Source organism: Stenella coeruleoalba, assembly GCF_951394435.1.
Source record: "Stenella coeruleoalba genome assembly, chromosome: 21".
Lineage (NCBI taxonomy): Eukaryota > Metazoa > Chordata > Mammalia > Artiodactyla > Delphinidae > Stenella > Stenella coeruleoalba.
Window position 1 is genome coordinate 11,231,597 of NC_137167.1, and position 23,098 is coordinate 11,254,694.

General features: G+C 37.2%; 1 protein-coding gene across 4 annotated transcripts in view; it reads right to left on the bottom strand.

The window, feature by feature from the left end:
- The window catches only part of NRG1 (neuregulin 1), a gene marked incomplete at its 3' end in the record, with an annotated part of 1,011,332 nt that overhangs the window by 126,703 nt on the left and 861,531 nt on the right, over positions 1-23,098 (bottom strand). For all 4 annotated transcript variants that reach the window (XM_079909270.1, XM_079909274.1, XM_079909273.1 and 1 more), the window contains exons 4-5: positions 18,288-18,338; positions 15,927-15,977 (exon numbers count right to left, since the gene is read on the bottom strand). In XM_079909270.1, the coding sequence (XP_079765396.1) occupies positions 15,927-15,977; positions 18,288-18,338 (102 nt within the window). The remainder of the gene's footprint in view (positions 1-15,926; positions 15,978-18,287; positions 18,339-23,098) is intronic.

Consider the following 23,098-nt stretch of genomic DNA (forward strand, 5'->3'; position numbering starts at 1 on the left):
CGTAGTCTATCACTGACTGATGTCAAAGGCATCCAAAAAGTACCCATGTCCAAGTGCATCCCTCTCAGTCTTCCCTCTACCCATAAAAAGACTCCAAGTTTCAAATGAGCATATCAAAAGTTAAATTGTTAACCACTCATATAGCTTAATATCAAAGAATCTGTTGAGACAAGTACTAATACTTAAGCGTTTTTTAAGGTACCTAAGCATTTGGTGATGCAAAAGAACAGCAGAGAGCGAGCTCTGAAATGAAGGAAAAAAAACGTGCAAGAGAAGGCAAAACATCTTCGGCATCTTAGGCTGAGCTAACTGTACTCGTGGAGACAGAAACGTTCAAAATAACCTCTGGCTGGTAAAAAAAAATGTGTTGAATGGGTACAAAAATAATTATTTTAGTGATATGTATGCTGTCAAAAAATCAGGGCTAAATGCTTGAGTTGTCCAACTCAAAATGAAATATTACTGTTAGTCAGCCAACATACAGCAAGTGATTAGGGAATTTGCTGCTCAGCATTTAAACTAACTTCTTTTCACACTCTGGCAGGTAAAAAATGGAAAACCTCAGGATGACCTGCTTCTCAAAAGCAGATTGCAGATTTTAAAGTCGTGGTATTTTATGTAACGAAAGTAACTTACATTTCTAAAGCCCCACAATATATGTTAATTTATCTACATATCCATCCGCCCACCCATCCAAAATAATGTTTACTAAGTGGCCGCTTATGTCCCTGGCATTGTGCTGAGGCTTATAGATTTGGTAGCAAGAAGGTAAAAGAAGTTCCACCCCATCATCTCTCTTTTCTCCGAAGTAGCAAGTGAGGTTATCTGCCGAGAGAGAAGGCATGATTCAAATTTTGAGCGCGGTAAGGTCTTAGTCACCTTGGAAAACAGATGAGAAGGTTGACTGTAAAAACCAGAAGCAGGTCAGACATCGCAGCAAGTATTAGATACACATCAGTCCTTCCTTATTTATAATTCTCACTAACAGGATCCTTACTTCTCCCCTTGAGAATTATATTTTGAAAGTGCATCCAATGGAAGGAGACTTTAAAAAAGTCATTGGAGGGTATTATGCTAAGTGAAATAAGTCAGACAGATAAAGACAGATACTGTATGATATGACTTACACGTGGAATCTAGAAAATACAACAAACTAGTGACTATAACAAAAAAGAAGCAGATTCACAGATACAGAGAACAAACTAGTGGTTACCAGTGGGGAGAGGGAAGTGGGGAGGGGCAATATAAGGGTAGGGGATTAAGAGGTACAAACTATTAGATATAAAATAAGCTACAGGGGGAATTCCCTGGTGGTCCAGTGGTTAAGACGCCGCACTTTCACTGCCGGGGCTTCAATCCCTGGTCAGGGAACTAACAGCCCACAAGCCTCGTGGTGCAGCCAAAAAAAACAAACAAAAAAAAAGCTACAAGGATATATTGTACAACCCAGGGGATACAGCCAATATTTTATAATAACGATAAATGGAGTGTAACCTTTAAAAATTGTGCACCACTACAGTGTACACTATAACTTATATAATATTATACTTCAACTATACTTCAATAAAAAATGAATTTAAAAAAGTGTCACAGATGGCCTTCCCTGGTGGCGCAGTGGTTGGGGGTCCGCCTGCCGATGCGGGGGGCGCGGGTTCGTGCCCCGGTGTGGGGGGGGTCCCGCGTGCCGCGGAGCGGCTGGGCCCGTGGGCCGTGGCCGCTGGGCCTGTGCGTCCGGAGTCTGTGCTCCGCGACGGCAGAGGCCGCGGCGGTTGGGAGGCCCGCGTACCGGAGGGGGAAAAAAAAAAAAGTGTCACTGATAACATAAGAAATGATTTTTCTGTTGAGCTCTACAGGACCTGGACCCAAACAAGACTGAAGTGGGGCGAGAGAAGGAAGAGAAAAGAACACGAATAAATACGATAATGAGAAGGTTAAGTTCACACACACATCACAATCTCCACTTTGGACATATTTACTTCTCAAATCAGTGTACCTTTTTCTTTTTTTTTTTTAAATTTATTTATTTACTTTTTCATCTTTATTGGAGTATAATTGCTTTACAATGGTGTGTTAGTTTCTGCTTTATAACAAAGTGAATCAGTTATACATGTCATATGTTCCCATATCTCCTCCCTCCTGCATCTCCCTCCCTCCCACCCTCCCTATCCCACCCCTCTAGGTGGTCACAAAGCACTGAGCTGATTTCCCTGTGCTATGCGGCTGCTTCCTGCTAGCTATCTACCTTACGTCTGAGTGTACCTTTTCCTGATGCCAGAATTTAATTGGCAACGTCAGGCGATCCACTTAGTTATGCTGTGTGGCTGAACTCTGGCCACGATGAAACCAACCTATTCAAATGATGTTGCCGGTAAGTCCATGAATCAAAGAACTTTAACCTACTATACACCGTAATGCCCCTCTGTTGTATACTGATTCTAATATGAACAAGATGAGGCAAGAAGACATGCCATAAACCCAGAGATCAGCAGGAAAGTTTACCTTCTCTCTTTCAAGTATTACTTGGAAGAAATTAAATCAGTATTGGGAAACATTGTGTGTTTACAGCAAGTTCAAAATTATCCATATTAAAATGAAAAGGGAAACTTTGGTCTTTAATGACTCTTCTGCCATCGATTTCCCACATATTTTTTAAAATGTGCCTTTTCTCAGTTTTTCCAGATCCGTGCTAGGTTGATCTTATCCCTGCTGGCTTTGAGAACTTCATTCTTTCACTCACTAATTGTTTCCTAAGAGCCTAATATGCGCCAGGCCCTGCACAAGACTGAGAAAGAAAGAGGGAAGGAGGCTGCAGTGGTTCCTGCTTCCAAGGTGTTACATAAGGGACTTCATTTTCCTAATCCCACTCTGGCACGAATGCAAATACTGCAGAAGTGAGAGTCCATAGTCTTAGAATAGATTCTATTTGTGTGGTAGACACACTGTGGAGTGATTAAAAAAAAAGAGAGAGAGAGAACCCAGCAAGGAATGCTTTTTGTTGTATATGCATGTCTAGGTTTCTCAGATTTTCCTTCACTTAGGATCCAGTTACGAAAACATTTACTTCTGAGAGCGTTCTGTTTTGACGAGTGATGGAAGAAGAATGCAGAAATTCATTTCCAGAAGGGACCATGTCCAGGCAAGAGGCCTTTAGAGGTACCGGACAATAGGAGGCAGAAAAACCTAAGCCATCTATTTCCATTCTCAGAAACTATCAAAACAAAACACCCATCAAAACAGACTGGGCTATAGTAGAAATCTGATGGTGGGTTGATTTTTTTACAGTTCTTTAAAAAGTTTTTTCCTTGACTGTTTTTGGCGGGTGGACTAAAATTAAAAAATATATATATTAATACATTTTATTATCTTTTGGATGAAGACTTCTTATTTACTGGTGACGCCAATGCACAGTTTTAAATTTAGTAACCCAAATTTCCTGAATTATTAAGGAAACGTTTTAAATGCACAGAAATTCTGACATTTCAAAATATAAACATCAAAAAGAAAAAAGTATATTACATACATACAGATTCAGATCTGAAGATCTGATTCAATAATTGGTTGCTTGTAGAAGCTAGTTTAATCAATAAAGAAGGTCAACGTGATTGAAAGAAAGAAAGTATTAAACATTTTGACTAACATTAGTTCTGTTAACTACCTAGGCTCTGCAAAATCACTGACGTGGCAAGACTGAAGATGACCAAATAAGCTTTACTATTAAAGTTATAAGTTATCATCCTCATAAATATATGAGCTGTTCAAATATGAATTGATGGTAATTAAAGAAACCAACAATAAAATGATCAGAATTAATATCTTTTATCAAATTAGAAACATGATTTTTCCTTTTTTCAATTAATTCTGATGAAAATATAAAGAGCAATCCACTTATTCAACATCTAAATCAATTTGAATTTTTTATCCTTACAACATAATTTTAATGCTGAACACTGTCATTCTGTGAATTTCCAATAATGGTATTGCATATCCAATGAAGAAAAGGATATATATTGGAGTAGAACTTTCTTATTTTATATTAACATTGAAGGTGCATTTGAAAGAACATTGCTGAAACAGTTTTTACTTTTTAAAAATGGTGTCCCTTGTTTAAGTGCTAATATCCCTTATGCTCAAAAATAAAACATTAATTTTTAATTCTATAAGTAACACGTGAAAGTTAAAAGTATGATGTATATTTCTTACTTTGCTCTTAACATATTAACATAGCATTTCCCCTTCTTCATTTCCAATCCAACAAAGTGTTATACCGTCAAGATACCTGGAGCATCAGGTATTATCTTTAACCAACATCTCATCTCCTTATTGCTCTTAAGGACAAGTGTACACACACCCAAAAAGTCAGTGAATTCTGTGCAAACTAAAAGAGGTTCTTAAAATGAGGAGCAAATTAGATCTAATTACGGGTGATGGGAGTTTCGAAAGGTCCTAGATTAACATTACAAGCACTTTCCATGGTAAATTAAGCATGCAGTTTAGTCAGCAAAGATATTTTTATATATCTTGTTTATGTCTACTATAAACATCATAAGCATTCCTTTAGCATTTAACCCAGTGATTAATGCATCTATGATGGCGTCAGGTTCTAATTAGTGAGTAACTGCCTGTAAATATTTCCACAACTGTTCATCTCCCAACTCTTTTACCCTGACTAACAGAGACATGCCTACCAAAGTCTAAGGGTTCATGTAGTTACAGGAAACCAAATGCATTATTTATAAGGATGCACAGCCTAGAAAGTTCGGCTATGCCGCTTACCCTAGCAGTAGTAGGCTCTAAGCTATTGGCAACAGGAAGCTTGCCAGTGCATTAGAAAATGGGATTGAAGGGATCCCTGCCAAATAAAATAGCTAAGTAATAACAAACGTTAAAGAAGAGCCTTGGGGGTTGGTGGGAGTCCTGAGCTCACCGCTGAAGCACAGTTCAGATCACCAAGCTTTTGCAGTCAATGCAGAAAGAATAATACTAATTAATTCTCTGTGTCTTATCTTTCTTGAGTGCTTGCTTTTTAATTAGCTCTACATTGTTTTTTATGAATGTTACTATAGTACCTGTATACAAATGAGAAAATTACAATGGCTATAAAACAGGTATGGTGCACAGTATCAGATTTCAAGTGCAGGTAGAATTAATTCTGTATTTGTACTGTCCACCCTGTTTATCAATCCATAATCACTGTTTCAGTGATTCTGGACAAATCAGTATTTTTTTCCCCTTTGATTTCAAAGAAAAAGAAACCTGCCGCAAAAAAAGCCATAATTTCTTATTCTTCCTGTGTTCAAAACTGATACATTGCTTCAGAGATGCCTGTCATGACTTTAAGTAGATTTTGAGATAGTGCCATTCAAGTTTCATTTTCTGTTTAATCGTGGTCAGCAACTTGGAATTTACACCACAGTGCAACAAAAGGCTGCCTGCTTCAAATGTTAACAGCAGCAGAGGATGAGAATGCCATCTTGCCTGCGGGGAGAAAACCCTAAAAACGGACAAAATAAGTCAATCTAAACACACACACACACAACTTCCTGTAGGAACTGTTAAAAGCAAATAACCTTCCATATCAATCTGACATTGAAACAAAAAGCTACGGTTTTCATTCTGCATCTCAAAATTGATCTGAAAATTACCATCAAAATCAAGGATGAAGTAGCTGAGGCTACATATCGCATATTTACGCTTATTCTTTTCTTGAATAACCTTATTCTTCTCTTGAATTTAATATTTAATGCATATACCTGTTTATGTGGAGGAGGGGAGGCTCATGGTATTCCTTCTAAATGATCCAAGTACCTAACAAATATAATTTGTTACCAAAAACTCTCTAGTTTTAACGCCTTTTATCATGGCAAACGGGCATATATATTTCTGTACCTTGCTCAGGAAGCTTGATTCATAGAACTGATTTGGTCCAAGTGATAAAAGTAGCCAAGTGGTAAAAGTAGTTGCAATGATCACATGGCCTTAGAGACGTATGACAGAGGTCACAAGGGGAACTCTCCGAAGGTTTTCCTTTCACCCTCTCCCTCTACTATCAGTGCGTATAAAGAACACAGGACGTGGGGTCAGAGAAGCTGGCGTGGAACTTGTTATATAGCCTTGACAAATACTGAATTGTCTGAGCCTCTCAGTTACCTCATCTATCTAATGGGACAAATAATATCTATTCTCAGATGAAAGTACCTGACACATGGTAGGTGCCCAGTAAAAGACACTGTTACACTTCATTATTACTTTTTTAATGATAATAAAAGAAAAATCAACCTTATTAGCGCCACGGCATTCCCTTACTCCCAACCAGGTGACTCTTCCGCACCACAGGGAGAACAGCGGCCAACCAGTTAATATGTAGATTTTCATATAATTTGCAATAATCCCATCTAAGGTGAAACACAGTCTTATACATCACCATGTAAACAAGTATTTATCATAAAATGAAGAAACCTTCAAGATATAAAATCCAGAAATAAATTTAAAGTAGAGGTGTATGGAGTGTGAAATGCTTCTCAAAATGTTAAAAGCTCTAATAAATATGATTTAAGCCAATGAATTTTTTCAACTTTGATTTTTAAATATTTAAATACATTTTTCATGATTGAAGGTTTAGGTGGTTTTCCTATAATTACACATATGTACAACTTTTAGAAATCACAATAATCTAACTAAAAAAAATCATCTCACTATTAATGTTCATATCCGTTTAATAAATACTTCCTGGGAACCAGCATATTGGTGTGTTATGGGAATGGAAACACAAACCAAAATTCCTTCCTTCAAGACCTTATATTCTGGTTTGGGAAGTGATGTACATATCTGTGACAATTGTTAAGTGGCAAGTTTGTTATCTGAAGAGCTAGGAAATCACCAAGAGAGTATGGCTGGGCCTTGGAAGATAATCTAACATCTGGGTATAACAAATCATAGAGTTTGCTTTTATTCTTTGATTAGACAAAGACTTTTTTTTTTTTAACAATTTCAGAGCAACATTTTACTAGAATATACCCAAGTCTTCACTTCTTCTAAAAAGCTGGGAGAGTATGACATTCTTAAAATTATTGAGACTATAGCTGACCCTATTCTTCGTGAAGACTCTCTCCACCAGAAGCCTCTATTAGACTTAATTCTGAATGCACTTTTTACCCAAAAGGTCACAGCCAACATTCTAGAAACTTGAAGAAAAAAAAAACAAGCAGAAAATTTTACCATAATACTAGTTTCTGTGTGTATATATGTAGTGGATGTGACGTTTCATTTCTATTTTTGCACTAAGCTTAACAGTTTTGAATCTCAGTTCCCTTTATCTGCAATGTAAAAACATTTTTAAAGGTTCGAATAAACCGCCTATGTGTGCTTGAGTCACCTATTTCCTTCCTAAAGCTTACCTTGCTTTCACACAGCACAGGTTCCGGATGCGCAGGCTCAGCAGCCATGGTTCACGGGCGCAGCTGCTCCGCGGCATGTGAGATCCTCCCGTACCGGGGCACAAACCCGTGTCCCCTGCATCGGCAGGCGGACTCTCAACCACTGCGCCACCAGGGAAGCACTGTTTCCTGATTCTTTTAAAGCTGTCTGCGCATCAGCTCTAGAGGACTGTGTTGGTTTTGCCTGTCTGGCCCTTTCCCCCTGTTTAGGTGCAGAACCCTCCTCTCTGTAATGAACCCACACCATGCAGTTCCCATGGGGCTGAGCCTAGCTGCCTCACTGACCCAAACACACATAGCGGTGGAGATCTGTCCCAGTCCCTGCCCAGCTGGAGTCATTACTCTCCCTGGATACAAAATTATTTTAGGGGTAAGCATATGATGCAAGCAGAGCCAATCAGATTGTTTCTAAAAAATTGCTGTTTGGATAAGAAGTGGACTTTCTCTTCTTTTTAGATTATAAGCCCCAAGGGGATAGAGGCTTCAAGATACCGGCAGCTATCCCCCTATCAGACAGAGGGAACCCACTAAGAACAAAGCTAGCATTTGTAGAGGAGCAAAGCATACAGACTAAGAAATCATCGTATTATATCATGTGAGCTTCTGGATCAAACTGGGCCAGTTTTATAAGCCAATACACTCCCTTTATATTTAATCTCTTTGGAGTTGAATTTCTATCACCTGCAGTTGAGAAACTCCTAATTGAATCACCATCCATATTTCTTATTTTACTGATTTACCATGTTGTTCCTCTACCTTATTCCTTCCTTTTGAGGGGCGAGGGGGGCCTGTTTCCTATAGCATCCAGGGTCTTTTAATAATAGATGGGCCTCTATTCCCATCTTCCTAGTCCTCAGATCCCTAGATAACTTGAAAAAAATGAAGAATGAAGAAATCCACCAAGTTCCTCATTTATTTTGGTAAGTAAATTTATCAAAATCCTGCTGGCTCTGTTTTCCTAGATGCTTTCCTTGTATATGTCTCTGTCTCTAATCTCTTCACCATTTAAACAATTTTTACATTTTGTATATATAATCCACCTCACTGCTCTATTCCTAATGATTAAAAACACTTACTGTAGTTTTAATACTTCTCTAAAAACAAGAAAAATAAAGACTTCCCTCTTGCAGCTGATATACAAAAAGATGGAAGATGTTTTTTAATGTTAAACGGAATATTCCAGTAAAAAGCCCCCAAAAGAATAAAATACAGAGAAATAATTGCTCTAGGGCTGATAATTTTCTACTACTGAGTTTAGCTATCATACAAATAATATCTAGGATTTACAGTATTATGTGATAGGTTAAATAGTAATCAGCCTGGAATAAGGTCATGCCTCTACCCCAAACATCAACTACCACTGAGGAAGATTTCCCTGTTTGTTGAAGATCTGATGCCTATTAGCACACTGGCTCTAAGATGATTCCCACCTCTGTAAAGAGCATGTTTTGAAATAGATAAATTTCAAACTAACAAAGCCAAAGAGCAAGTCACTGAAATGATTCTAGACCGTTTTCTCCTCCTTTTATAGTATTAAACCTTTGAATTTTTTTTTTTTTTTTTTGCGGTACGCAGGCCTCTCACTGCTGTGGCCTCTCCCGTTGCGGAGCACAGGCTCCGGACGCGCAGGCTCAGCGGCCATGGCTCACGGGCCCAGCCGCTCCGCGGCATGTGGGATCCTCCCGGACCGGGGCACGAACCCGTGTCCCCTGCCTTGGCAGGCGGACTCTCAACCACTGTGCCACCAGGGAAGCCCAAACCTTTGAATTCTGTTGCTATTAACTAAGGGTTCTCCTGTCCATTTCATTACACCTTGTAGACTGTGGAGAGTATTTCACTTAAAAGCTGACTGCCTTTTTTTTTTTTTTTTTTTTTTAAGAAGCCCTCTTCTTTCTTTCTTTCTTTTTTTTAAGAAGCTTAAGCTGCACGGATGGACCTAGAGACCGTCATACTGAGTGAAGTAAGTCAGGAAGAGAAAGACAAACATCATATGATATTGCTTACATGTGGAATCTAAAAAAACGGTACAAATGAACTCATCTACAAAACGGAAATAGAGTTACAGATGTAGAAAATAAACTTATGGTGACCAAGGGGTAAGTGGGGGGAGGGATAAATTGGAAGATTGGGATTGACATATACACACTACTATATATAAAATAGATAACTAATAAGGACCTACTGTATAGCGCTCAATACTACTCAATACTCTGTAATGGCCTGTATGGGAAAAAAAATCAAAAAAGAGTGGATATATGTATATGTATAACAGATTCACTTTGCTGTACACCTGAAACTAACATGACATTGTAAATCAACTATACCCCAATAAAAATTTAAAAAAATTTAAACTAAAAAAAAAAAAAAAAAGGAAGCTCAAGCTAGTTGCATGGATCCTGTAAGACTTTGTATTAAAAAAAATATGTGATTGAAATCAGAAGATTCAGGCTTAAATTTCTGTTCTACCACCTATGTATGCAGTTTTTGAATTTGGACATGTCAGAAATTTCTGAGTCTCACATCCCTCAACTGACAAATGGGATGAAATCTAGGTCACAGAATTACTGTGTGAATAAATGACTCAATATATGAAAATATACCCTGTAAAATATACAGTAGGATACAAATATCAGTTATTTATATATACATAGCACACACACATATTTGTCTGGGTCAAGAGAATAATTTTGGAAAAGGTTAATTTCAACTGGATACAAAAGGTTAAGGATGATTTAGTTATAAGCTTGATCAAAGGTTTTCTCTTTTCAAGTAGTGGAATGCAATGATAGACACCGAATGCCTCTAGAAAGGCAGAACTGAAGAATTACATTACAGTTGCAGGGAGTACTGTAAAGGAAAATGTAAGACACGTTCACATACAAAATGAGTGAACTAAGCATGAAGGTGATATGAATGACTGTGACATACAAGCCCCTACTCTTGCTTCAAGTCAGCGTATTGTCCTAAAAATCTGTAACTAACTCTCTAGGCAATCAGAAAATGGAAGTAATACCAGTTGGGCAATCTCCACTTAAAATTTTTCTTTTATTGCTATAGGATGCATGGCAATTTGTCTGTCATTCTCCACAAGAGACAGAGCCACCACACCCTTGAAAAGACCGTGTTTATAGAAATCTGGAAACACAATTTGCTTTCAATTACAAGTAGCTGTCTAACGGTGACAGGATAGAGTTCATATTTTGCCACCAATAAAGATCTGAAATAGGAATGCCATTTTTCCAGCTGAAAGTCATTTAGGAAAGGTCTGGACAGTTCTGTCTACATTTAGAGTAGGTCAGTCAGTTACAGCTGAGGATGGAAGTAAGAACAGTAACTCTGAACTTCACCAGTGGACCAGCAGACCTGGTCCAATCTAATCAATACATAGCACAGCGCTATTCCCAGGGGAACATGCTGTATCTGATTATAACAAATGTCTCTGCAGACAAAAGACATTTTTTTCCTTCAGCTAGCTCTTTTAGTTGCCAAATTAAAGATTCAATTGTTCATTTCAATCAGAAATTTCAAAGAGGACTTCTTGGATAAGTTCCTTTCAAATGCAGTCTTAGCTGAGAATATATAATATTTTGGAAAAGACAGTGATTTCTTGGCATACAACTTTCAGCACCACCATTTAGACTGAAAATCATCAACTCCTTTCCTCCTCCAACAATAAGGATATTTTCTTATGTTGTTCAAATAAAATGGTAGGACTCCCTTAATTTCCATTTTCTTCAAAGACACACACATTTTTCAGGTACTGGCTCTCTTCTGTCTATAGAGGAGACCATCTAAAGCAAGGCTGTGCTAAATGACTCACATTCATTTTCTTATATGAGGCTTCTCAATATAGTTTGAGATAAACAAGGTTATACAGACAGAAACTGAGTCTTAAGGACATTAAATAAATTGCCTAAGAACACACAGTAATTAACAGCACTAGTATTTAGACTTAAGGACATGAGTCCATCTGACGTCTGTGTTCTTTTCATTCCCCCTCACCACCTGTCACGCTTTGATGGGTAACATAAAGATTATATGGGCTCAGCTGGTTCAAAGCAATGCATTGACCTTAATCTGCCACACGTACACCCAATCCACTTTGTATCAGAGACTACTTTTCCACCCATTCACAGAATCTCATTCCTTTTCATATTAAAGGCTTTTTTTGTTTTGAGGCAACAAAACCTCATGCATTACAGCAGGCTAGCGTACTGCCTGGGTTTGAATCCTGCTTGTGGGACTTTAGACAAAATACATCAGTTTCATCATTTGAAAAATGGAAGACGGTTTTATGGGAACCATGACTCAGCATCCATGGAAATTACCTTGTGCAGTGCCTGGCACAAAGTGAGCCTTCAATAAAGATTTGCTGTTACTACTGTTATTATTTGAAACATATATTTCAATTATTTAAGACTGTTTTCCAGAAACTTCTCTTTATTTTCTTTCCTATTACTATTCATTAGACTTCCCGTTTTTCTCTCATTTTTATATTAAATTGGAATGGATGGGGCTTAATTCAGTAAAGTGGTTGGTAAAACAATAGTATTTTTTATAGCATTTGACAAAATTGTCTGCAAAACGGGGTCACCAGCAGCTGGCAATTCAGACAGAAATCATTATGGTTTGTTTGTTCTAAAAAATCCATTTACTTTTTTGCTGATGATGTGTAAAGGAGGAACAAGACAGTCCTACTAACTGTTTTATAAATTTCAAGTTCTTTTCTACAACCTGTCACGTGTAATAGGACACTCATTTAGCAAATTACTTATATGTTTTAAGTCACAGATGCCTCATTTACAAAAGAGTAAAATAAAATAAAGGAAAATAATGCTAATCTTTACCAGGAGATTATTATAAGAAACTTAAAAAAAAATTATAAATTAATAACTCTAAAAAGAGTGAAAGTATAATGCAAATTCCCAAATTCAAAAAGGAAGTAGTTAAAATTTGCCTTACAAAAGGAAGGATTAGTAACTTTGCTATTTCACCAATATTTATAAAATGCTAGGAAAAATAAATAGAAAGAGGGCAAAAATGATACAGCGTTTGTAGATGAAACATAAATCTCTTAAAATCTCCAGTCAAGAATGATTTCTGAGTCGTTACAGTGATTTAAAAAAATTATTTAAAAATTTTTAGATTAGAAAAATATTTTTCAAAATTTCTGACTAGCATTTCATGACATGGGAAAAACACTTATGGTTCATTAAATAGATAGAAGGTGAAGAAGTAAAAAGCCAGAAGGAAGAATACTGATTCGAAGAAAGTATACTAAAATACTAGCAATAGTATTTTGGATAGGTAGGTAGGCAATTGTAATTTTCTTCTTTTCGTTTTTTTTTCTACTCCAATATGAGTTACAGAGGCGAAAAGGAGAACTTGAAGGGCTGAAGTGATCAGGGAAGGATACCACAGAAGACACCTGGCATACCGGACAGGGTTCTGATCAGGGCCATGAACATGAACTACCACTGATAAACGCTCCCAAGATTTACCCAGAGGTGAGATGCTCTCAGAACCAGCACTGACAGTTAAGGGGACGTTTCCCTATAAAGGTGTGCACACTTGTACCGAAAGAACTGAAAAGTAATAAGTCTCCCTCACCCTTTTTTAACACCGATGCCCAAAGCACACCAAATCTTTCTAATACACAACAGGTTTGCTGAATCCATACTACTTCAGAAAGGGTTTTCAAAATTCACTTTACAAAAAACACCAATGTCAACAGTTCAAAGAATGGAGGCCACACACACATGATTACATTGTAATAGCACAGGTTGCTTTTCACATACGGGGATTTACACGTCTCCTTCCTGGCTGAAACACAGTGAAAAGAAACCTATTCAGGGCTGATTATTTCTGACCCATGTGAACTTATCCAAGGCCTTTTACTCTTTTATATATTTTGAATTTTTAAGTCCAGTTTATTGCGATTGCTGGTTCCTCAAGTTTCAGCTCCAGCCTTTACTAAGCTGTGTTTCCATCACAGCTCTGCTCCAGTGCAGGATTCCCCTGAATGCAGCCTTTGGATGAGCTGAGTACCTCATGCTGCTCTCACTGTTCTCACCAAGACTAGACTTAGGATCCTGCCACCATTGGTTTCTAGTTCCAAAGTACAGAGTATATTTTCACGAGATTAAAAAATGTATTCATACTAACACAACATTGTAGAGCAACTATACTCCAATAAAATTAATTAAAAAAAACTGGCCAAATCATAGAGTCTATTTAAATATCTTATTTCCATGGAAAACAGGGTAAATAAATAAACCAAAGCTTTATAAACGGAAGCAAATATTGTATGGTACCCTATACTCTGAGTCGGTGGAGAAAAACGTTTTTCAAGTCTCTTGTAGTAATAATATGTGAGTGAACTTATCAAAATTGATGACACGCACACTCCATGCATAAGTATATCACTTTTTCAGGGACATGATTAAATTTCATCTCCTGGATCACTGGGAAGGTGAGGGCATGAATCTTTCAGTGGTGTACAAAGGGACGATCGCTTATTTCCTGAATTTTTCTTCCTCTTCCAGTTACGATTTGGCACAGGAATTATAGAAGTTGTGTCTCTTTTATTACATGTTTACTTACTTCTGGGACAAAACAAAGCTGTGCTCTTAAGTTATCACAAATAGAATTCAACCGTAGAGAAAAAATAAAAAGTATTCATCAATCAATTCAGCAGTATTTACTGAGAGCCCACCATGAGTGGGGAGTGATGTATGGTACACTGAAATATTTTAACATAAAGGTACACAAAGCCTTCGTTCTTACTTTTAAAACTTTACCAAATACAAGGAACGAATTCTGCTGAGAGTCAGAGATCAGAGTCAGATTTCAAAATTATTTCTCTCTCAACAGTAGTATTGCAGTGAATAGAAATGTAAACTGAGAGATTCATTCCAGTTCCCTAAGTATTTCTTCCACTCCCAAACTACTCGGTTATGTTTAAGGATCGCCTCCATTGCCCCATTAATGATAGCATGAAGGGTTCCAATTACAAGAGTTTCCATAACTTTCTTCAATGAATCATGCAGGGGAGAAATTATTCCCAGACAAAAGGCCAGAAAGAAAACCCTAGTATTTGCTTTTATATAATAAACACTCAAAAATAGAAAACAAAGCTCATCATGATTCCTCAATGCTGGTTAGCTAAAATCTACATAATTATACTAATCTTTTTGTAAGTAGAATTAAATAACAAATATCCAAAGTCCCCAGAAGGGATTATCATTTTGGAGTATGTAATGAGTGTCCTTAAGGGAAGCCGATCTAGTCCTAGCATTTCATTTCCTGTTGATCTTAATAGATTGTTGCCATCAGTGCAGTTAAACGATGCTTTATCTAGCTAAAGTATAGCCAAAACATCATCCTTCATGCAATAAAAAAATATGTGTACCTTGTTTCGTTACAGCCTGGGTACCACCAACCCAAAGAGAATGGTTTTAGAACCAAACTGGATATTTAAACAGACTGGGAAAACTACTGAAGTTGCCAAAAGTAAATACTTTCTTTTCAAGTATTTTCTACCATGCTGATAGCCAAAGGAAATTGTTCATTAAACGCACTCTCCAGGCTGGAACAGAATAATTGGGAATATCTATGTATTGAAGAGCTTATCAAACTGAGCATGAGTTTTAAATAAAGAGCTAAAATCAGGGAGAGAAAGACTGGAGTTATAAGTTTTACTTTCAAGGCCTGATAAATTCCCCTGTTGCGTATCAAAATTTAATTCTACGCTATTCACAATTTATCAGTATCAAAACTATTTTTACTAGTCCTTGCTAACTTCTTAAGTTCCCCTGACACGGCACAAAGCACCAATCAATCTAACAGTTGTAGACCTCCATAAACACAAAGCGCATTTCACATTAAACACAGGAAAACGAATCTGAGATCTTGCCTAGGGACTTGCTTTCAAACATTTTCATAATTAGTCACTTGCTATAGAATTTGAATTGAGGGCATCTATGTACAGTTTCCTTACTCCATCACAGCAGACTTTATATGAGAACTGAGGTGCTTTGGAATAGAGGCCCCAAACAGCTGAGTATCTATCATGCCTTAGGCAGTTGCTAAAGGCATCAAGACACACTTAAAAAGAAAAAAAAAAAAAAAAAAAAAGAAGAAGAAAAGAAAAGAAACAAGAAACAACCCACAAAGTTCTCTATTGCTCACCCAGAACTAGGCCTCAGAGGCTACGTGGCTATTTTCCAATATTTGAAGACATTACATTATCCTAAAACTACTACATATGTGGTATCTTTTAATATCCATATGTATCTCAGAGGGAGGGGATATCTGGTCGACTCCAACCATAGCAGGAGGTCATTTCTATTCCAAACAGCAAATACCATCCTGTTCGCAAACTTGATACCCCATCCCTCAATAAGGGCAGGGGCGAGACATGAACATAATCTTTGGAAGCAGATAATTGTCTTGGGTTAAAAACCAGTGAACAGAATATATAAAGATACTTACATGAAGAAGTATTTGCTCCTTCTGTTGATACTGATATTCTAATGGGAGACTCTATAAAACATAAAAGTGGAATGAAGCTTTATTGAGTCATGCCACTTGGATTCTTAAATTAGAAATTTTGCCAGGCTTGGGTATCGTCTAGAAAAAGAGGCCTAGAAAATGGTGCAACAGAAAAGCTGAAAGCATCTCAAAGTCAAAGGGAGATATATGCAATATTCAAAGACCACAAAGGAATGTTTCTGTAGGCCAGACCCAAAGACTTTAGAAAGAGATGCAAAAGGGGCTGGTCCATCTGCAAAGATACCCCCAACACACCAACTGCTGGTCCATTTCCTAAAACCACTACTTGAACAGATCCACACTCCAGGTGAGACAGATAATTCCTTCTCTTAGGTTGGTCGTGATTTTAAGAAACATGAAACCAAAGAGAACAATCCCCATTTTCAGAGAGAGAATGAAAGGCAACTTTCATGCTTAGAGGGGGAAAAAAAAAGAAGAAGAAGAATGACAATATTTTCAGGCGAACTGCTCTGCATAAACATCTTGGCCAAACGTGGTGCTGACTAAAGTCCATGCAAGTCCACTAGAGCAATTACTTCAGGATTGAATAAAACGTGCTAAATAAAAACATAATACAATCACGGGGGAGGTACAGTAGGATGACTCTCTTAGGTAGCAAGGATAAAGGAAGGAAAGCCAGTACTTAAGTAAAGCAGAGCATAAAACATACCTCATGCAGAAAAAAAGCACGGGACCTAAGGGTTTTTATGCGTAAGAAATAAGAACAACTCAGTATCAAAGAAGGATGCTTCGCAACCAGAAATTCAGCAACCAGAAAGTTATAAAGACTCAAGTCATATCAGAAAGTACTAGTTACAGTCACTCCAAATTCCCAAGGCAAGCACCCCATGAATTTAAAAGCTCAGGTTTGTAACAGCATCTACTCGGGTTGGATAATGAAGTCCTTACATTAAAGAAATGCCAGAGTGAAAGGTGAGGAAATTCAGAAACTCTACATATTTTTTTTCTTTTTCTCTCCCTCTCTCCCTTCTCTCTCTTTTTTTCTCTTTCTATTACTCAGAAAAGTAAGATTCTCTTACACTCCAGGATCATTCCACCTTACAACACACATACTTACATCTCAGTAATGACAAATTAATATGCCCTCAATATGGCCAAAGAGGTCTAGGACATAGAGAAAGTTAGCTTTTATGATTTTGTACAATGGCTTTGAAGGGAAGAGGCCAAACTGGGGAAGGTAAGCTAGAAAATGGCTGTGTTAGATCACATGGCCTCCAAGAGCTTCAACAAGGTAGAGGCCATAATGAAAAAAAAAAAAAATCAATGAAGCCAAAGCATTAACTATGGGGTAATGAAAAGAATACTGAGCTTGAAGTATCTGCTCTCCCACTTGCTGAGATACATGACTCAACATTTCTACTGCTTCAGTTTTCTGATCTGTAAAATGAAGAAAAATACTGCCTTGTTTCCCAGATCTGTGTGATTACCAAATGATACGTAAAAATCTTTGTAAACTGTGAAGTATCATGCGAAAAACAAGTTATCATCAAACCTCTGAAGTGAGTTCTGAATCTAGGTCTCCAAAAACTTGTTCCCAACTAAATGTTTATTTTTAAATATTCTAAGGTTCTGTTAACTATGGAACTGCAGAGGTTAAGAAAAAGTAAGAAAAACACTTAAATTCACAGTAGCTGAATTACATTCACAGCTAGTGGAGAAATCAACGAATTAGGGTTATACATGTGTTTAGTAGAGTTGGGTTTTAAGTAGTGAATATATGCTCAGACCACAACTGCTATCAGCAAATATTATAGGCAAGTGACAAACAAACAAAAACAAACCAAAAAAAGACCCCAAAACAAACAAAAAAAGCAACAGCATTTTAAAAAGTCAGGCCTATAACTGCGTTTTTGTTCAAGTTTAGTGACCCACAACTGATCATTAAGAGCCCAAAGGTCAGAGGTCAGACACTGATACATTATCCAGGAATAAACTCTGATGGATGAATGAGGGCAGAGACAGCTAAGAGAAGCACCTAGAAAGATATAAAAACTGAAGTTACAACCCAGACGTCTCCTTTCCTGGTCTAACGTCACTAAGTTGTATCTAGGTTTCTTTTTCCCATGCATGCCTCTTGGGTCCAAGTTCAGACACACAGCAAAAACCAGACTCTTTTAAGTAAAATCCAAAAAGGCAGACTGAGCTGGAGAAAAATACTGGAGCAGAAAACAAGAGCAGCTGAAATGTGGATGCAGAAGGGGTTCTTATTAGTAGAAGGAACAGCCAGCTGTGATGCCTGTTGCTCTGGTTAGTAAAACTTGACGAGCTTATTTTCCTTACCTGAAGACACATACGCTGTCTCAGTTGAGGCTGGCATGCCAGTGATGATCTCTGCAAAAAAGAAAAGGTGATAGGACATTATGATGTACAGTCAGGAGGCTGGGAGCCAGTTCCACAGCCTTCCTTCAAATAAAAAATGTGTGTAAAGGAAGAAAGTACTGCAAGGGGACGATGAAAGCCCAGGCCTCATACATACAGAGAGCGAGAAACGCAAAAAAAAAAAAAAGACTATCCGGATAAGTAGTTCTTCTTACTTGGGCAAAGAGCATGAGATGGGCTGTGACAGAATAATTAGGAAGAATTCCCTGCCCCCACTGGGGTCAGTGAAGAAGAATACACAGCAAAGGGCTCCTCTTCAGAAAGGAAGACGGAAATGGCAGAACCAAGAAAAATCAAAGCTGGAAGATCAAAACTGTGGTCAAAATTTTAAAATATTAGATCTCTGGAGAATTACATTTCTGTCCAAACCAAAAGCAAGTCATGTTTCCAGTCGGGATTGATGAAAAACATCAAGTTCTGGTATCAAATGCTACATAAAATTGCCAGTGGTAATCAAGATGGGTGTCTCATCATTTCAGCTACTCGGAGCAGGGCACAGAGCAAGTAGGCAGCTCCCAACTCAAGGAAATGCAGAACGAACCTGTACACTTCCGGGTGCACTATTATCATGGGAATTGTGACGGTACTGTTCAAACTCTGACTTGTTTTCTTACTGCCTTTATGAGGGAATAAAGGATGAATACATTGTCTAATTCTGTATTCATCTAGTCCTTCCGAAAAGGGCTTCAGTTCGTTAGAATCTAATGTTCTCAGTGAGGCATAGGTTTATTGGACGTAGAGATGCAATGGTGGATATTATTCAACTTTCACTGTGTGTATAATTATTGTCAAATGATTTACTATTTATTAACCAGGACAAAAAGAGAAGTTGAATCTGTTGTGATGTATATATTACGAAAGTTACTAGATCCTACTAAAATCCTAAGTATGTCATATATTATCATTTTATGTTGGAATTAATAGCCTGTTAATCATGGAGTTGGAAATGTTCACGATCAGTAGAATCACCTTTAAATACAGTTATGACCACTTAAGGCTTCCATGATAGAACTAGTCTAGTAGGTAAGATGAATTAATTTAAGTGGCAATGTTTCTTCAAGCTGAGAGGCTCTAGGCATAAATGGTTTAGTGGAATTGGAAAAAAAAAATGGCATGTGAGATTCAGCAGGATGTTTAAGAATAAACATCAAGTTAAATATGAGTATACATAAACATGAGAAATATATCTTTAGTAAGACCAGTTTGTGTTTTTTCTCATGCAATTTAAATACGGATGGCCCTCTCTAATGAAGCATTAGGAAGACAAACCATTCAAGGTGCAAGATTATTATCAAGCCACCAGTCACCTACATTGGCTCTTACACCCATAAAAATGGGATCCAGTGAAAAGAATCAGCATGTGAGGGTGTATGATGTCCTTGGGACTTTCACAAGCAGCAGGCATTAAAGAAGATATTCTGAGTTGGTGCTACGGCGTATCTGTTTCTGAAGTGGCTACAACTAGCTTTCTTCTTATGGGCTGTAGAAATGATAACGGTTTTTCTTCGGGGAAAAGTTAAACAGATAGAAACATTTCTATCAAAGATTCACGGCATTTGTCTTTCTCTGTGAGTAGCGAGAAGAAGATCCAAGTTTCCAAGCAAGTACCCACATTGGGAGAGATGCTTTCTCATTCTGTTCACGGGACTCATCAATGACACAACAGCCAGACTGAAGTAAGAAGCTCAGGGTCATAAGAACTGGGCAAAAATCCCCATCCTGGTATGAGTATCAAGACTCTTTCCACATTTATTTAGTTTCTTTTTTATCTGGTAAGCGGGCCTCTCACTGTTGCGGCCTCTCCCGTTGCGGAGCACAGGCTCCGGACGCGCAGGCTCAGCAGCCATGGCTCACGGGCCCAGCCGCTCCGCCGCATGTGGGATCTTCCCGGACCGGGGCACGAACCTGTGTCCCCTGCATCGGCAGGCGGACTCTCAACCACTGTGCCACCAGGGAAGCCCTCACATTTATTTTTGACAAACTAAGTAGTCCCCTGTGACCTTCCAAAAAATAAACAAAACAAAAACCCCAGAATCAGAGCTATTCTATCTTCAGCATTAAATATCTCAATGGGAAGAAAGGTTAACCATAACATTTCCTTGTTTCATTGAATGATACATACATAAAAATACCAGAACAGGAGGTTAGTACAAATATGTATCTACATGTAGACAACTTAAAATAACTTCCCTTTCTAAAATTAGAGTTTATCCTGGAGACCTTATAAATATCTTTAATGATTATGGTTCAAATAAAAAACTTTTGAATTATCTTGGGGGTAATACAAGCTCAGAACTTGTATACTTCTATACTAAAAGAACCTTGCTAATAAGAAAAGTTAATCTTTTTGATTAAAACCACTCAGCAAACATTTTTATGTGTTTTGGGTAGAATTCATAGATTGAGAAAACAACCTTTTGTTATAAGGGTGATTGAAAATAATTTTGTTACAATTACAGATTTAAAAAAAATTATCAAGTCCTGAAATCTCCTAGATGTTTATTTAAGCAACACATCTTTCCCCTTAGTAATTTGGTATATTAAATTTGTTAATGTATAAAGGACATCCCCTTCATTACTGCAAATTAATAGGGATTTAGAATCATCAAGAATTGAATACAGCCGAGCAATTTATGCTGAGTAGGCAAGGAAACATGAAACATCAGTATATTTGTAATGTTCGAGTGTTTTAATAAACTGGATCTGTTCTCAAGAAAAAGTGGCAGTGTCTGAAAAATAACACCTTCTGGAAAGGAATGTTTCTAATTATTAAGTATGCATGGCTTGTTTGAAATTTCATCATGAGCACAATATACTAAACATAACTATTTAGCAAAATACACATAAACAAATACAAGCATACATATATCTGTGTGAATTTAAATATCCAATTGTGTGACTCTATTATTCTAAAATCACAGGTCATTATTGTGCCTTCAAAAATTGTGATCAAGTCATTTTTTTAAAGATTTAAGACAGGCATACTTATTAGCACTGGTAAAAATGATTTTGAGCATCTGAATCCTTGCTCATAATCAGAGCTCAGTCTTAAGCAACTGAGAAATCGTGAAATTAACAAATGGTGCAGAGGCAGGATGGATACCATGCATTGAAAAGACAGCTCTTTCCCACTCATATTACTCTTCCTTATTACACTTCATGAGAATCCTACATAATGCAACATACATGGAGACTACTATACAAACTATAAAACACATTTTATGTGCTTCTTAGTATAACTATAGGTTGTTCACCAATATCATGGCACTTCTAACAACACTGTCAATGTGGGTTACCCCCATGAGCTAATTTTTTAAAGGGCCAATTGATATATTAATCAAATTTTGTGGAAATATTTTTTTCTGCTCATCTAAAATGAAACAGCTCTTTTATTGCTAGGAGCCCAATTGCTCCTATGGGATCTTGGATCTCACTCAAATGATTTTTCTCCTGATTAAAACAAGAAAACCTAGTAGAAGATATGATTGATTAGTTGTATATTCTCCTGTATTAATCTTTTAAAAGACAGCAGTACTTAATTAGTTTGAAAACCAGTTACGTCTATTATTCTCTTCCCTAATCTGCTGCCCAGGAGTTTTTATAGAGCTTCTTAGCTAAGAATTAATGACTACATTAAGGTTTCCTCTATAAAGACCAAGCCAAATAAGATACAAATTAAAATCAACATACAGTGTATGATCTGTGTGAACATGGTGTATGTGGCCTTTTAAACTACTATATTTGAATTCATGAAAGGAATCCACCTGTAATCTATCACGTAATGATGACTGCCTACGACATCGTGTTTTGTACGAAAACTCAATTGGACTTCTGTAGGCTGACATAATCCCAGAAGTCATCAGCAGACTGCATAGGTTTATATCTGTCTACTGTATGACAAGTTCTTTTTTCTAAATAAGGTAGGGATTAAAAGGCATTGGAAATGACCAAAAACATATAAATTTCTAAAATGCTTAACAATTAACCTATATGTACATTCTTTTCTAAATGCTTGAAGATATTGGAAATATGGTCATTGCTTCATTCAAGCATATAATGAGTCGAGGGGAAATTCACAGTTTTTTTGTATTATTTCATTTATATCTGGCTGTTAATCTCAGCAGATCTAAACAATGGATTTCATTGCAGGAAGTTTATAAGATTAGATGGAAGATTTTCATGATCTGTGCTAATTTTATTCTATAGTTCTCCGGCTGTCACAATGGGATTAAAGATAGTGTCAAACAGCAAGCTCATCTCGCTAAGTTTTTCTTTTTTTCCTAAGGAGAAAAGAAAACACAGTCTTCCATGCATGTTTCCTTCTAACTCCTGCCATCCCTCCTAGAATCTTGTCCTGAAGTATGAACATCTAAGTGCCAGGAAGGCACCTGTGTGAGAATTTAAGTAAATCACAAGAAATCCTTTGCATAGAATGAAATTAGGATAATTAGCTCACAGCCACATACCAGATCTTTCATCAAGGCAACCTATATAGAAATTATCAAACTGTAGTTATGTACTTATCGGAGAAATGAGTTAGACCACACAAAATAAACAAAATGACTAATATTTCATAGATAATATAATTAAAATCTCAAGGGGAGTTCTACATAATATAGTATTTTGGCAACATGTTCTTATTTTTAAGTCTTTTTTTTCCCTAGGACACCCCTCCCCCATACTGGGGGTGGGGGGATTCTTGAGAATTCTAC